Source organism: Aspergillus terreus, genomic scaffold (genome assembly GCF_000149615.1).
Source record: "Aspergillus terreus NIH2624 scaffold_10 genomic scaffold, whole genome shotgun sequence".
NCBI lineage: Eukaryota > Fungi > Ascomycota > Eurotiomycetes > Eurotiales > Aspergillaceae > Aspergillus > Aspergillus terreus.
Genome location: NT_165933.1, coordinates 261,969 through 276,581, shown reverse-complemented (window position 1 = coordinate 276,581; position 14,613 = coordinate 261,969). Strand labels below are relative to the sequence as shown.

The window sequence follows — 14,613 nt, the reverse complement described above, 5'->3', positions numbered from 1 at the left end:
CCCGCATATTCATCCGATGTCGCGGAGTCTTCGCAACTGTCTGGATTCCATTGGAAGGGATATAAGCCTGAAGAAATCCTGGCTATGACATATTCTTTGTAGTCATACTCTCAATGAAAGCCATGGCAAAGACCAACTCTGTCTCTACAAGCGAAGTCCTCTTACACAACAGCCCCAAGGATTGCTGGCTTGTGATAGACGACCAAGTATGGGATGTGACTCAATTCGCACAGGATCATCCGGGGGGTCCTTCAGGTATGTAGTCCCAGCCGAATGAACGTAAGTACTGACTTCAGAAGTCATTTACCAGTGCGCCGGAAAGGATGCCACCCAGGCCTATTCTGAAGTTCACGCTGCTTCAGTGGTAAGAGAAAGCCTGTCCCCCAGTTGCTTTATCGGCCTCCTTGATAGATCTACCATCACATCGGAATGGGAGAGGACTGCCGCTGCCAGGACAGAGCCTGTCAGTCCAATGGTCGACGCAACTGAGAAACCGCCACTAGACACGATATTGAACAGGTAAAGACGCTTCCTACAGCACTGCATCACGCCAATGTGCTCACGCTGATACAGCTACGACTTTGAACAAGCTGCTGCTGCGTTTGGTCCAAAGAAAGCGTACACTTTTTACTCCACGGCTGCCACCGACTGCTGGACTCGAGACGCAAATGAGGCCATGCTCAAACGGATCTGGTTCAGGCCCAGGGTGATGAAAGACGTGTCCGAGGTAGATACTTCAAGTACCGTTTTGAACATCCCGGTCAAGCTACCGCTGTTTATCTGCCCTACTGGACTTGCAAAATTAATCAACCCTGAGGCGGAAAAGGGTCTCGCGCGAGCAGCAAAGTTGACTGGTATCCTAGAAATTGTAAGAATTTCAAAACTACAATCTCGATCCTAAGCCCATGAATCATTGAATGCTTACCCCAAAAGTTGTCAACAAACGCAGGTCACCCCGTGGGAGAAATCGTCCAAGAGGCCCCAGGCTACCCATTCTTGTTCCAATTGTACCTGAACAAGCAGAAAGAGAAATCCCGCGAGACGCTCCGAATGGCTGAGTCTCTGGGTATGAAAGCCATCTTCTTAACCGTTGATGCAGCCGGGCGAGGAAAGCGGGAGTCGGACGAACGATTGAGGGTATACGACGCCGTTGAGATTGTCAACCCTGTGACTGGAGAACGCGTAAAGCCCGACAAGAAGGGCGGTGGCCTGACGAGAGCAATGGGAAGCTACATTGACCAAGGCATGACCTGGCGAGACATTGCGTGGATCCGAAGCGTGACCCGGCTTCCAATCATCCTGAAGGGGATCACAAATGCCGAGGATGCGAAGATTGCCATGCAGCACAATGTCGAAGGCATTATGCTCAGCAACCACGGGGGTCGGAACCTCGACTATACGCCTCCGTCTATCCTGCTTCTTCTGGAGTTACATAAGAACTGCCCAGAGGTCTTTGACAGAATGGAGATTTATGTCGACGGTGGGTTTCGACGAGGCGGTGATATCATCAAGGCCCTGTGCTTAGGGGCGAAGGCGGTTGGGATTGGTAGGAGCTTTTTGTATGCGTTGCATTATGGCACTGAAGGTGTAGAGCACCTTGTGGAATGTGAGTAACTTCCATGGTTAGGTATATGCGTGACCTTGACTGATCAAGAATCTATAGTGCTCAAGGAGGAAATGGAGAGCGTGATGAAGCTCATCGGGATCAAGAATCTCTCTGAAGTCCACTCTGGTCTAGTCAATACGCTTGATGTTGACAATTTGGTTCCATCTGGGCCAGGACATCCATATGCAAAGTGGAGCCCACGCTCGAAGATCTGACAGATAAAGTGCGTAGTGTTATATACTCCGTCCGTACATCAATGCAAGAGACAGTGACATCTCAACCATCCCACATTTCGACTGTAACTTTTCTTCCATGGCCCAGATACATACCAAAAAAAAAGAATCACTGGCACGATCATTTTTAACAAGTAATGTATGTAGCGAGATCCTGCTCCAACGTTGCGGCCTGGACCCGATGCAAACTAGGCAAACCCCGCAAAGGTTATCGCGGCGATCTCCAAATCTCCAGACAATTACTCGCAACTTACCAAACTACCAACAAAGCCTGGCTACACAGATTTCTGCAAACTAAAGAAAAAGAACCTCAAATCGAAACGATAACCCAAGCAACCGGCTCGCCATCCCCAAGATGGGCAAGAACACCCTCTCACAAGACCTCCACTTCGAAAAGAAGAACAAAGACATGATCAAGCTCCCAAAATGTCCGTCCTCCCTCAACCCTTCCACTACCCTAACCCCAAACCTAACTAACACATCCATTCCAGACGCCCGAGTCCACAAACGCCCCATCCCGCACGCCCCGGTCGCCTCACCGTACGCCGGCGCCTCCGTCCCGAAAATCGTCTATGTCTCGACCTCCTCTCCCTTCATGAGCGCCGTGAAGCGCGTACAGAAACTCCTCCGGCAGGCCGAGAAACGCGCCGCCGCATCCGTGGAACTGTCGAATCCCAAAAAGCGGGACCAGCAGAAACTCGCGCAGATCGCGCGCGGGCAGGACGAGCTGCGCACGGAGGAGGTGTTCGTTAAGGCGACAGGGCGCGCGATCGAGAAGGCGCTCGGCGTGGGGCGGTGGTTCGAGCAGCGCGGGGATGAGTATGCGGTGCGCGTGAAGACCGGGAGCGTGCTTGTCGTGGATGATGTCGAGGAGGACGAGGACGCGAAGCGGAAGGCGTTGGAAGAAGCGGAGAGGTCCCAACAACAGCAGCAGGGGGTAGCGGGGGGGACTGCCGGAGAAGACGGTGCAACTGCAGATTCTCAGACGGAGATGACGGTGTCCAAATCTGCAGCGAAGAAACGCAAGCGCGCGATTACGGCTGCCGCGGCGACGGAGGCCGAGTTGCCCGAATCGCGAACGCGATGGGTCAATATGGTTGAGATTGCTGTGTCGTACAAATGAGCCGCGGACGATATGACTTTATGATATACGAGTTTCTCGGGTTATGGCCCTCCCGGCTGGACTCATACCTGCCCGTCGTGCACATTACGGACGACGTCGCTATGCACCCACTCGCTGCATGGGCGAAGCCGCTACGGATATCCGCATTAAATCTGGATATCCTAACAGACACAAGCGGACCCAAAGCTAATCGCGAACAGTGATCATCGAAGGTTCGACTACTTTTTAGCCTTTCTTTCTTGTCCCTGACAGTGGCTATAGGCATGCCTTGGCTGAAGCCTTCCAACTACTACACACAAATGATATCCATGAGCACTATGATGAGCCATGTCAGTGAATAATTGAAGTATCGAGCCGGTGGCCTATCGCTCCACACCTTTCCTACCTACCTACACTTGCCAGTAATATACCGTAAGAATGCGAGGACTACTACTACGTCGAAGCTCTGGGAGGGGGGAGAAGTAGGGAGTGGTGGTTTATACCTAATCTGTGTAGCAGAAATTAGGTTTGCTTTATAGTGTCAATTATCGAAAGAAAATTCTCACAAAACCCCTGATGGTCTAGTTGGATATGACGTCTGACTGTAATTGAAGCATTTCATCAGAAGGTCGCTGGCTCGATTCCGGCTCGGGGGAGTTCTTTTTTACTTTTCTTTTTCTTGATCAGCCCACCTCTCTTGATCATACTCCGAAGAGTAAGAGTAGCTTCTACAGGGCTGACCGCTTCGGCCTGCCAAAGGCGTTTAGCACAGATATAGTCGACGCACGCAACCCTGCACTTATTGGGCCGCGTGGTGAGCTCCGTATGAGTGCGTTCAGCCAGGGCTAACGCAGCCTTCTTAAGCTCAATAGTTGTAGCGAACTTAGGCGAGAAGGCAATGCCGCCGCCCCGTGTGGTGCGGTCGCGAGTTAGCCCTGATGTACACCAGGTCACCGTTGGCGCTAAAGTAGATGTTGCAGGCCATATGATAACGATAGGGCGTGGAGTGACGGACGCCGCATGGCTCGGACGGTGCTTCCAGACCCTGGGATTTGGGACGGACAGGCGGAGCCGTGGCCGGGGCGTAGCTGTCAAAGACTTCTCTGATGGCGTAGTCGGAGGGCAGCAGGTCAACCGGATTGACCTCATGGTTTCCCGCTGCCTCATGGGCGTCCTTGGGGTCGGGTCTGCCGCCGGTATGGGTATGCTGGGTCTCAACGTCGCTGTCGTCGCTAGACTTCTGTAGATAGATCTAGTAGAGTAGGCCTTATTGCTTTTGACTTGTCAATCTATTTCTGCCGAGGGAGGTCTGGGGGCTAGTACTGCACTTCTTGTTCAGGCGGCCAAGCTCTACTAGCTCGTTTGAGAAAAGAAAACAGGTAATGAAGCTAGAATAAAACAGGACAATTGCTCGCCAGAACCACGGTCGTACAAACCCTGGCGGAAATATCTGCGCCAACAACACCTTCTTTCCAGATTTTAAACGAACACAAGCCGCCACTTTCTCCTCCAGCGGCGTAGATAGAGTATATTTGGCACTCCTCCCCACACATTCCCAGTCAATAAGCCAGCTAGTTGGGCTATTTGAAGTCCATCATATCCTCCGCCGCACTGTCATAAGAATTCCTCCTACCTAGAGCTGTCCGTCCCAGAATCCAACTGGAGAAGCGTCTTTAATGGTTGGGACATCGATATCCAAATCGCTAGCCGCAGTTTGAAGGAATTCCATACTAATCCGAGACCTCCGTGGTCCTCCTAGACATAACCAGTCGACAGGATATTCTCCGATAAAAATTGATTGCACCGTCTAGGGACCAAAGCAGTCTTTTTCGGTAACTTGAAGCTGACGTAGGGCCGCAGATTGGGTGCCTATATTGAGATGGTCAAAGTTTTGACCCACCGCCACGCATAACCCCTGATGGTCTAGTTGGATATGACGTCTGACTGTAATGGAACATTTCATCAGAAGGTCGCTGGCTCGATTCCGGCTCGGGGGAGACGTACTTTTTTTCTTTCGTCTTAGCTTCCTACGCTTTTTTTTGCATGAGTACCCCGGAATATGCCCGTGATAATATCAAACGAACACTCATATATCGCAACAAGTTTTCGCATTCCCCCAAGTCACCTCCGATGGTAGGTGACATCTTGCTGACCAGATGGTGGCTGACCCGGCTCGAGGATGAGCACCCTCTTTCTCCCACTTGTTTTCTTCACATCCAAAAGCTTACAGGTACGTGGAAAGCTGAATCCGGTGTTACCTGTCGAGCTCTCAGTCAGGCGACAACACCTCCTATCTGAAACATCAGGGTGAATATTTGACCAGCCGCAATGATCCTCCAGAGCCACATATTGATAAGAGAAATGTACAGCTATGTCTCGGTTCCAGTAGCCCCGTTTCTGCAACTAGCATGTCAAGTAAGACATACTGGATCTCTGAGACAGTGGCGAGTACCTTCATTGCGTCGTGTGTCTTGGTTCAACGGCCCCAAATGCAATTGAAACCCGCCCACCTGAGCCCTCATCATCTGCGCTCAATGGCCTTTCCTGACAAATGTAGACCAGCCCGCACTTGGTCAGGTTGACCTGCTGACTACTGAAGTACTGGCTTCTCGTTGTGACGGAGACATACACCAGTGAGATCGACAAATTCATCCGCCGACGGGCACCAGCCCCGGCATATCTGCAACTGGCTTGAAAGGAACAATTCTTGGTGACTCTGTCTGCTTCGTATCTAGAGGTCTCACCTGCAGAGGAACCTACGCAAAATAGCCATCAATCTAGACCTCTCTTCTTGGGCTTCGCCTCCACCGTCCTCCCTCACAGAATCCAAGGGGTGCGTAATATAATTGTCGAATTGGGCTGCATATTCTGCCACGAGCCGCTGGGAAATCAACCAATGGGCTAATTTCATCCCCAGCTCTGTCAATGACTCCAGGTTAATCATTCGTGTCGGCGTCAACTAAGATATTGTTCACGCCAAGTTCTGAAACGGCACTATCAGCCAAAGCTGATCATGAAAAGAAGCAGACTGGTACACAAACATTACATGCAGGACTGATCATTCTACAAGCTCGTGGTTAGAATAAAATTCTAAAAAAAAAAAGTAACTCCCCCGAGCCGGAATCGAGCCAGCGACCTTCTGATGAAATGTTCCATTACAGTCAGACGTCATATCCAACTAGACCATCAGGGGTTTTGTGACTTTCCACTCAGGAATTTGACTTTACCAAGCAGGCTTAAAGTTCGATGTCTCGTCCGACGCACGGCGCATGGTCATTATCCAATACATATGCCACAGCAGGGTGGATGCCAGTCTTAAGACGGCAGGCTGGGACAGCGTCCAGGACCATTACGCATAAATGCGCATGGGGAAGGTTCGCTGCATGCAATGCGGAGCCTAGTCGATATGCGGATCCTCCATCCTGGGCTCGTTTATATATGCAGCCTGATCTCCACACCCTCCTCGGGTGCGAATCAAGTATGGAGAGAACGACAATCACAAGTCAGGTCAATCAATACCATCGTTGTGCTAGTGGACCCGATAACGTAACTGACGGTTACCATCCTCGTCTTTGGATTAAAGTGACATCAAAGCTTTTAATAGCAAGCCAATGACTGGCCGACGAGCCTGGAATAGAATATGAACATAGACGGACGCAACCGACTTCATCGGGGAAACAGCACCGGTAGGAAATATCTAATCTCGTCCCGCCTGACTCGCAGTCTAAATCGACCAAAGAAATCGTCACCGGGATCATTCAGTCAGTAGGAAAGTGGGATTGATAAACCAGACCCAGAAACTTGAAAGACGGCATGCATGAAAATGGTCATTCATCGCTTGCTTAAACTGCCAAAGGAAGTGATGCTGCTATGAGACTAATACACAAAAGGCTGGGGAGCCATACATGACTTGCTTCTGCCCATGAGAACGACATTAACTTAGGATGACAAGAAGAAGGGAAAAGGAAAGCCCCTGCTGCCAGAAATACGTAACTGAAGCAACATGGCGTATGTGAAGAATGGTATGTGAGGACAAATAAGAGATATGAGAGGGAAAGTCGCGCATTTTATGCATCATGGCTGCTGACAAGGCAGCGGAAACAAAACAGAATATAGGAACCCCAGGAAACCAAACCCAGCAGATACTCCTAATCGAAGCATTTAGCAGAATACACAAAGTATAGAAAAATAGAATGGAAACGGAGAAGGTATAAAGGAAACAGATATAAAGGATCGAGTTCGGTCAGTCGAGAGATTCATGCGACGTAAGATATTGGGCGAAGATCATTTGTCCATCTTCTGCCATCCATTCAGGTAGGCCATTAAGCCCACACCCAGTAGGACAACCCCGAGCATCGACGCGTATGGACTAGTATGTTCCAAGACATCCCGTCGATGCGGATGCGTTGCGAATGTCGTGTCTACTGTATCGACTCCTTTCTCATGCGATGATATTGTTGGGAGCTGAGAATGAACCGAGTCGACCTCGGGGTTTTCTGATCCTGCACTGGTCGACGGCATCGATTCGTCAGCACTCTGCGACTGAGCCTTGGATTTGCGAATCTTCAAATCTTCTTCGCGCTCTCGCCGCAGCGTATCGATCATCTCGGACAGAGACTTCCTGGTTTGCACCGTCTCATCTTCAGCCTGGAGCGCACGCTCCTTGAAATGAACAATCTGCTTCCTCATTTCTTCCATCTCCACCACCATCGCCTCGAGGCGAAGCTGGAGTTGACTGGTCTGCACATCAGCCGACACGTCGACTTGCGTCGAGTCGGCTACAGCGGGGTTTTGTGGCTTTTCGGCATCCAATGATTGCGGCTTCTGGTCTTCAACCAAGCTCCCTGAAGGAGTATCCACGTGCACATCTTTTGGCTCTGTGGGAACAATCGCCTGGTTCTCCTTGTTTTTCATTTCAAGATTCCTAGCCCTTTCCTCTGCAGATTCACGAGCATTGCGTTCTTGAAGCAGGAGACTTTCGAGTTCTTTCACGCGAGCCCCTTGGCTATCAAGCTCACGTTTGGCCGTTGATAAAGCCTCAATGAGGGAAAGGATTTGGCTCGACTCACGCGACACCGGAGAGCCGGTGGCTCCTAGCTTTGGCTTTTCTGTATCAGAACGCTTGAGAGGCGACATGGCCTCCATGCCATTCCGGGGCAATGCATCGGGCTTTTCGGGCAGAGGCTGCTGTGGGGGTGGTGCTGGAGGATCAGAGAACCGCGAGAACGAGTCAACGCGCGGCATCTTAGGTCTTCCATTGACCTGACGAGAAGAGGCACTCTCAGCGGGAGAATGTTTTGCCTTCTCCTTCTCCTTCTCTGCGTGTCCTGGTTTCATGAGTGTCGCGAGGAACTCATCCGTCTGACGAAGATCCTGTGACTGTTGTTTTGCTTGCTTCATTTCAGCCTGGTCATCGCGTTAGCACATCGCCACATACGTAGCATCGACGATGGAACCTACCGTCAGTCGTTTGACAACCTGCTCAATGGATATGGGCGAGTTCCAGTAGTTCATCTGCCTCTGTTGTTGCATTGCATTGAACTGGCTGCTGGCAGCACTCTGCGCACTGCGATTGCTGACATTGCTACCCGACCGCCCGCGCAGATGCGATAATGGCTGACTGAGAGGTGAGGGTAAAAGCCCACCTCCCGAAGCCGGGTCAAGATCTCCCAGCGTGAGATCAAGAATATTGGGGATCGTACCATAGACGCCCGCATGTTCGACTTTAGCACACACCTTGTGATGGACGACTGTCTTCTGATCTTCGCTGATGATATCGATACCCAGGTCCAGCTGGTCGTTTTCTCGGAGCTCATGAGGTTCAGACTCGCGGTTCTCCGGAGACAGTCGCTTGCCGTTGATGAAAGTGCCGTTTGATGACTTCACATCTCTGATCCAGATCTTGCCAGACTTGTCAGCCCAGATCTCAGCATGCTGCCGAGACAGGACCTTGGAATCGAAATATCCATTCACCGGTGACGGGGCTGTTTTGGCGTTTGTTTGTCGTCCGATGCGTAATATCTCCGGATAGTATGGTACGGTGATCTGTTTTCTTTCGAATGTGCTGTTGATCGGGATGAGGGTCAGAATTGCGGGCGGATCTCCGGATGGCGCGCTTCCTCCTCGAACGCCATTCTGTTGCGACTGATACATATGCTGAGACGGAACGATCGAGTTAGGCTGGTGCATCGCGGCCATAGCAGAAGAGGCAGCTGGCCCGGACGAAAAGCCGGGCATCACCTGGGGACGCGCGTTGCTCACACCAGACACCGGTTCGGACTTGGAGCTTGGCCAGATACTTCTTGAAGGTTTCTTCTTCGAGGACCAAGTAGCGGAGTCGGCGTTCGAAGGTTGAGCCGCATTAGAATTCTGCGATGCCGTGGTCACGGTTGCCGTGGACGAGGTGGAGTTCAAAGAGGACGAGGAGTTCGATCTCTGAAGGGCCTTGCGTGGCACAAACATGCGTGAAACCTCGTCGGCGTTCATGGAAGAGAGAGCTCCTTGGCCACCGTTACCGTTACCAGACGTGTACCATCCCAAACGAGGCCCCGATTGTACACTAGGCGGCGATGCCACAGCAGTCATGGAGAAGGATGCCGGGAGATGAGTCCGCGTGGATGACTGTTTCGGGGGTCCTATCCCGTGGGCGCAGGTCAAGGGTAACCTGTCGACCAACAAAGGTTCGGACGATTCGAGGCACGGAAAGAAGATTCACTCGTTTCTAGGTCTCGCGACGATCGACTCGGAACTGAAGTCAACAGTGAAGAGAGTCTGGAATCATAGGTCACGTTAGCCCCCGTCCCGTAGTCGCCAAATAATACGAACGTCCTGCGGAAATCACGAAGACAATCGATGACGGCCCAGGGCCATGGTTTGCGTCGATAGGATAAGCTTACCACGGTGGTACATAAACAAACGGCCGCGAGGAGGCGGAGGCTGGATGAAATAACAATAGAAATGGGTTTCAGAGCAAGGAGGCGTCTATAATAAGGTCTTGGCCTCACCCGAGGAGCGACCGGTGAGAAATACCGTCGGAGGCGAGAGAAAGAAGCACGAGACGGGAGGGCCGCCTTGCACAGGCGTGTAAGCCACCAAGCGAGCAGTAACTCGACACAGAAAAGTCGGTCGTTCCAAGACAGAATCGCATGGGTGGCCACTGGAGCAGCCAGCGGGAAGGGAATCAGCTCGTCTGCTCCTGGAAGGCCTCAGGTTGGAAGGTCACGTGGGAGAGGGTGGGAGAGCCGGCACGTGTGCTTAGGTAAGGACGACGTACGGGGCGCCGATGTACTAGTCCTGAAATGGTAAGGTACGGCACCGTCCCCATTGGGCAGGCGGTCTCATCACGTGTCACTGACGGAATGGACCGATGAGCGGAGGAGCTTCTGCAAGAAGACCGTCGAGTCGAACAGCGGTCACTACGGTGTCGTCTTCTTGCTTGTGTTTTCCAGGTGTATTCCTGCGCGATCTACTCCATCTTCCTATTTCCAAGATGCCCGTTGTCGCAGGTCCCCCTCAGGGCCATGGCCCCTCGACTTTCGATAAGAGTGAGTTTCTAGAAGCCGCAGGAATTGCTTCATGGAGTCCTTCATGACCAACCAGTTCGGGACATCTGGGCCATGACGATTCAATGCCTACTATGGATGGGATGACTGACTTTCTCACAGTGAAGATGGGTGCTTTGATGGGTTCCAGTAAGTCTCCTGTCGCGTGTCTGGTCTTGGCCATGGCTGATCAGTTCTCTTTAGCTGTTGGAGGTATCATGGGTTTCATTATCGGTTAGTTCGCAACGACTCTGTGTCTTGTCCACGACTTCATATTCATGTTTTCAGGAACCGTCACCATCTTCCAATATGGTGCTGGCCCCAACGGTGTCATGCGCACTCTGGGTAAATATATGCTGGGTTCTGGTGCGACATTTGGGTATGTTTCTCTGATATTCTTGCCATCAAGAATACTTATATATCCCCAATCGCATTCATACGCCTCAGGGGACTATGGTTTGATGCTAACCACCTCATCTAGTCTCTTCATGTCCATTGGCAGTGTGATCCGTACCGAAGGCCCCCATAACGATGCCTGGCTCCGTGCCCGCGGACCTCCCATGATGCTCCCCCGCCAGAGCCCTCTGCGACCAGTCCGCGAATAAATGAGCGGCCATTTTGTCCTGCATGATACATGCGACGAAATTTTGTACAATACGATCAACTCCTACGGGCGCAGAAGCCATGCTGGGAGGACAGCGGGGGAATTTTGTATGATGTACATAGTTGGAGCGTTGGGATAGGTTCGAGGTACCTGGGTATCTTTGACGGAGACGTAATTGTCTCTAGGCGTTACACAATGATTAATTATTTAATGAAGGCGAACATGAAATCATGATCTCATGATCGTACGTGTATTGAGTGTGCGATGTTTAGTGGATCTTAGGGAGGAAGAGTTGAACGTCGTATGATGCTTCAACATGGGAATACCTGACCGATTGAAAGCCACTGTCAGGACATACGACCATCGCTCTTGCGTGGAGTATCTTGATTAACGGACGCACCAGAAAATATAGGCTGGAGTACAAGGATCATAAAGCATCCTATTGCACGGCATTCCTCAAAAAGCGTGAGCGGATAATGGAACAAGTTCTAGTTAACCGCATCTGTCGATTCAACATCAAGGCTTGACAAACACTTTGGGCAGTCTGCCATAGTTTCCACGCCCACAGTTGTCATCAGCCCAGAATTCAGCAATACAGTCGCCGAGTAGTGCTTCCCATGGAAGTTTCATTCCAAGAGCCTTGGCCATCATGTCACATTTGACTAGCACTCGCCAGCAATAGGTAAGGTATCGACCCGGTTCCTCACGGTTCGGTGGGTGAAGGGATCATGTGGCTCACTCAATCTCCCCAAAAGCTCATATCCAGCGAGCTCCATGACGTACAACGCCAACTCCGCCAGAAGACCCATTCGATACAGGTAGTCCTGAACAAGTACGACATCAGACTGACCTGGCTGGTGACCCTCCAAATTTGCATTCTTCAAAACGAGAAATTCGCTGATGGGCACCCTCCCATAATGATTGGCCCGACGACTATGATTTTGGGCATCGGGATGTGCCCAACGAAGCCAATGACTATTTACAATGCGATGAGCACAGTACTCGCCCCCCAAATTGGTTGTCGCATATCCCAAAGAATTGCCGATGAGGATATGTGCTGACATCTGATGTTTGACCCGTGCCTGTGCGTGTTCTCAGTGTAAAGTGGTAGAACTTGCTGGTTCGGTAGTCGGTCTCCTCGGTTCTCCCGGAAGAGTTGTCCCATATCTTTGGCATGCAGTGAATCGTGTTCAGACATATATAGGCCCTAAGGGCCTTGATACATACTTGGTCCCAACCGAGATCAGGGTCCTGTGCTGGTCAGTACATGGAACCAACAGTGCTTAGGATTGCGAACAAGATGAGAGTATTCTGACTGAATGTGAAGGAACATATCGGGACGGAACATGTAGACTCGCCAAGCACTGGCATTGAAAGTCATGCCACCATCGCTTTAGACGCACTCCAGGAAGAACACACGCTCGCAGAATCGTGTCCATCTCCGCATATAACAGCAGGGTTTTCACTACTTCGACATTAAAGAATGCCTCCGAATTCTCAGTAAAGAATTGGTAGCAAGGTCTAGAATAACCAGGTCGCGTAAACGCAGATGCCCGTGTCTCTTCATCTGGAATAGGGACGCACTGACAGTCTTATTTGTACTGAGAAACTAGGCAACTGCCACGAGGACAAGAGTCGTCGAAGCCATAGCTACGCCATCTGCGCACGGTAGGAGTGATTTTCTGAACAGTGGTTGCGTCCAGAATGACATCTTCTGGATCTACTGGGTCATATATAGAAGGTTATTTGTTGCGCTCGCATACCGAATGTTCGTAGATGGTCTGTATGAACGCTTTGATGAAGTAGGTGAGCTCTTTGTCTTGGTTAGAGTTTCGTCCTCGTACGGAGGTTCGTGAAGCCATAAACACCACGAGATTGGGTGCTCCAGTAGAGGTTCGAGGCCAGAAGGCTCTATATATTGTGGGCTTGGTGCGCCACTTTGTAGAGGGGATTTTGCTGCAATCAACCCAAGCGGATAGCCTTTATTCATGTCGAGATTCACCTCAGATGCGCTAATACTAACACGTTGATTTGTACTCTCAGTTACTGGTTCATTGTGCAAACCGAGAGATTCAAATGATGACGGCCCCGAACATGTGTTTCCCCACGAAGCCTGAGAACCATGTCACCCAGCTGAGACTGGCAAACCGGACACAACCACCTTCAAAGCGATCGTAGGGGATAGATTCCCAATAGGCCTACGCCTTTCTTCTACCATGGCCCGCTGCAGCGAATCATACTGCCGTATACTAAAGTCTTTAGGATAGGATAAAGTGGAATATCAGCTTGGTGGATGGTAAGTTATGATCGGCACGTGGCCATGTCAAATTTTGTGGGTGAAAAAGCCGACGAGAACCATTAAATTCTTAAAAAAAAAAAAAAAAAAAAAAAAAAAAAACCTGCCTGGCCCTGGAGGAGTATCCCGCCAGTCAGAAAAAGGCAGGCGTGGTGTTCTTAGATTCAAGATCATGCCTGTTTCTCCACGATGAATGAAGGGGTCGTTGTCGTGGTATTACGGAGGACCCCTTGAGAGACGAGGGACCGATTGTTGTGTATACAAATAAACAAATGAGACCTGGAATTCGACAACAACAGCGACCAAACTCTGTGGTTGGAGTACATATGGCATGGATTAACTTTGTTGAATACCAGAGGCAAGAGTCAGACCATGGAATCTAATAGATTCATCACGCACATGTTTTGTCTGTGCCTGAAGAACGTTCGATACCTCAGAGAACCTACTCTGAGTAGTTAACTAATTAGTACCTAGTACTAGTAAATTATAGTGGCGATTCTGAAGGAATATCACTGCCTGTCCGGGCTTAAGACCGGTGAGACGATGTCCCACTACTGGAACGGTGTAATGATGCGAGCCCGATCCGAACGCACTTACCGGGTGCAGCAGTTGCAGAGACGATCGTGTTCGTCGGATGGCCAGAACAATACGGTCCGCCGACTGATTTTCTAGTGGCCTTGGGCTCATTTCCTCGATCCAACTCGGACAACGGTCGAGATCATTGGACGTGTGCTCGGCAATGACTCCCCGACTGGGGATGACCGCCTAAACGAGAAAATTCTGATCGTAGCTGGAGTCTAAATGCAGGGAAAATTCTGTCATCCTGGGATGATCCTGGTCGGGGTATTCGGGGGATCCTAGGGGGCCAAGGGTCTCTGGAAGTGAAACATTTGAGAGACACGAGCGTGTCAACAAGCGCCGTTGTGAGGACATGCCGAAATTTCTCCATACTGTGCTTGAGAATGATGATTCAGATGGGATTAGAGTAAGACACAAAACACCCATAATAATAATAATGATCATCATAAGATGGGAAATGAGATAATAATCCTATTGATAATGGATGATGAAGTGGACCAGGGAACCGGTTCAGGAACCAAAGTCAGATCCCCATTAATTGGCCGATCCGGGTCCCTCCATCCATGGATGTGTTTGTTGTGCTGGCACTCCACCGTACAACTCATGCAGGTGCTGGTCTGTTCTTCAATAATAATGATAATAATAATAATAA

At 50.6% G+C, this 14,613-nt stretch overlaps 5 protein-coding genes and 3 non-coding genes across 8 annotated transcripts; 5 read left to right on the top strand and 3 right to left on the bottom strand.

Moving 5' to 3' along the window:
* Positions 1-208: 208 nt before the first annotated feature.
* On the top strand, positions 209-1,614 carry ATEG_06941 (uncharacterized protein; the record flags this gene model as incomplete). The annotated part of the gene is made up of 4 exons (XM_001209627.1): positions 209-255; positions 311-364; positions 574-868; positions 934-1,614. 4 exons carry the CDS (start codon positions 209-211, stop codon positions 1,612-1,614), a joined length of 1,077 nt encoding a protein of 358 aa, XP_001209627.1.
* Positions 1,615-2,194: 580 nt separating this feature from the next.
* ATEG_06940 (ribonuclease P subunit p20 family protein) lies at positions 2,195-2,962 on the top strand (the record flags this gene model as incomplete). Its single annotated transcript, XM_001209626.1, has 1 exon — positions 2,195-2,962. The coding sequence occupies one exon, from the start codon at positions 2,195-2,197 to the stop codon at positions 2,960-2,962; it is 768 nt and encodes a 255-aa protein (XP_001209626.1).
* Positions 2,963-3,511: 549 nt separating this feature from the next.
* ATEG_10521 lies at positions 3,512-3,597 on the top strand. The gene has a single exon. It is a non-coding gene; the product is annotated as a tRNA-Tyr (tRNA).
* Positions 3,598-3,824: 227 nt separating this feature from the next.
* Positions 3,825-4,494, bottom strand: ATEG_06939 (uncharacterized protein; the record flags this gene model as incomplete). The annotated part of the gene is made up of 2 exons (XM_001209625.1): positions 3,825-4,181; positions 4,378-4,494. 2 exons carry the CDS (start codon positions 4,492-4,494, stop codon positions 3,825-3,827), a joined length of 474 nt encoding a protein of 157 aa, XP_001209625.1.
* Positions 4,495-4,853: 359 nt separating this feature from the next.
* ATEG_10522 lies at positions 4,854-4,938 on the top strand. Its single transcript has one exon. It is a non-coding gene; the product is annotated as a tRNA-Tyr (tRNA).
* Positions 4,939-6,049: 1,111 nt separating this feature from the next.
* ATEG_10510 lies at positions 6,050-6,134 on the bottom strand. Its single transcript has one exon. It is a non-coding gene; the product is annotated as a tRNA-Tyr (tRNA).
* A 1,091-nt stretch (positions 6,135-7,225) lies between these two features.
* ATEG_06938 (putative cytoplasm to vacuole targeting Vps64) lies at positions 7,226-9,526 on the bottom strand (the record flags this gene model as incomplete). Its single annotated transcript, XM_001209624.1, has 2 exons — positions 7,226-8,347; positions 8,402-9,526. 2 exons carry the CDS (start codon positions 9,524-9,526, stop codon positions 7,226-7,228), a joined length of 2,247 nt encoding a protein of 748 aa, XP_001209624.1.
* A 904-nt stretch (positions 9,527-10,430) lies between these two features.
* ATEG_06937 (MGR2/ROMO1 family protein) lies at positions 10,431-11,087 on the top strand (the record flags this gene model as incomplete). The annotated part of the gene is made up of 4 exons (XM_001209623.1): positions 10,431-10,485; positions 10,606-10,716; positions 10,771-10,861; positions 10,964-11,087. The coding sequence occupies 4 exons, from the start codon at positions 10,431-10,433 to the stop codon at positions 11,085-11,087; spliced, it is 381 nt and encodes a 126-aa protein (XP_001209623.1).
* Between the last annotated feature and the right edge of the window lie 3,526 nt (positions 11,088-14,613).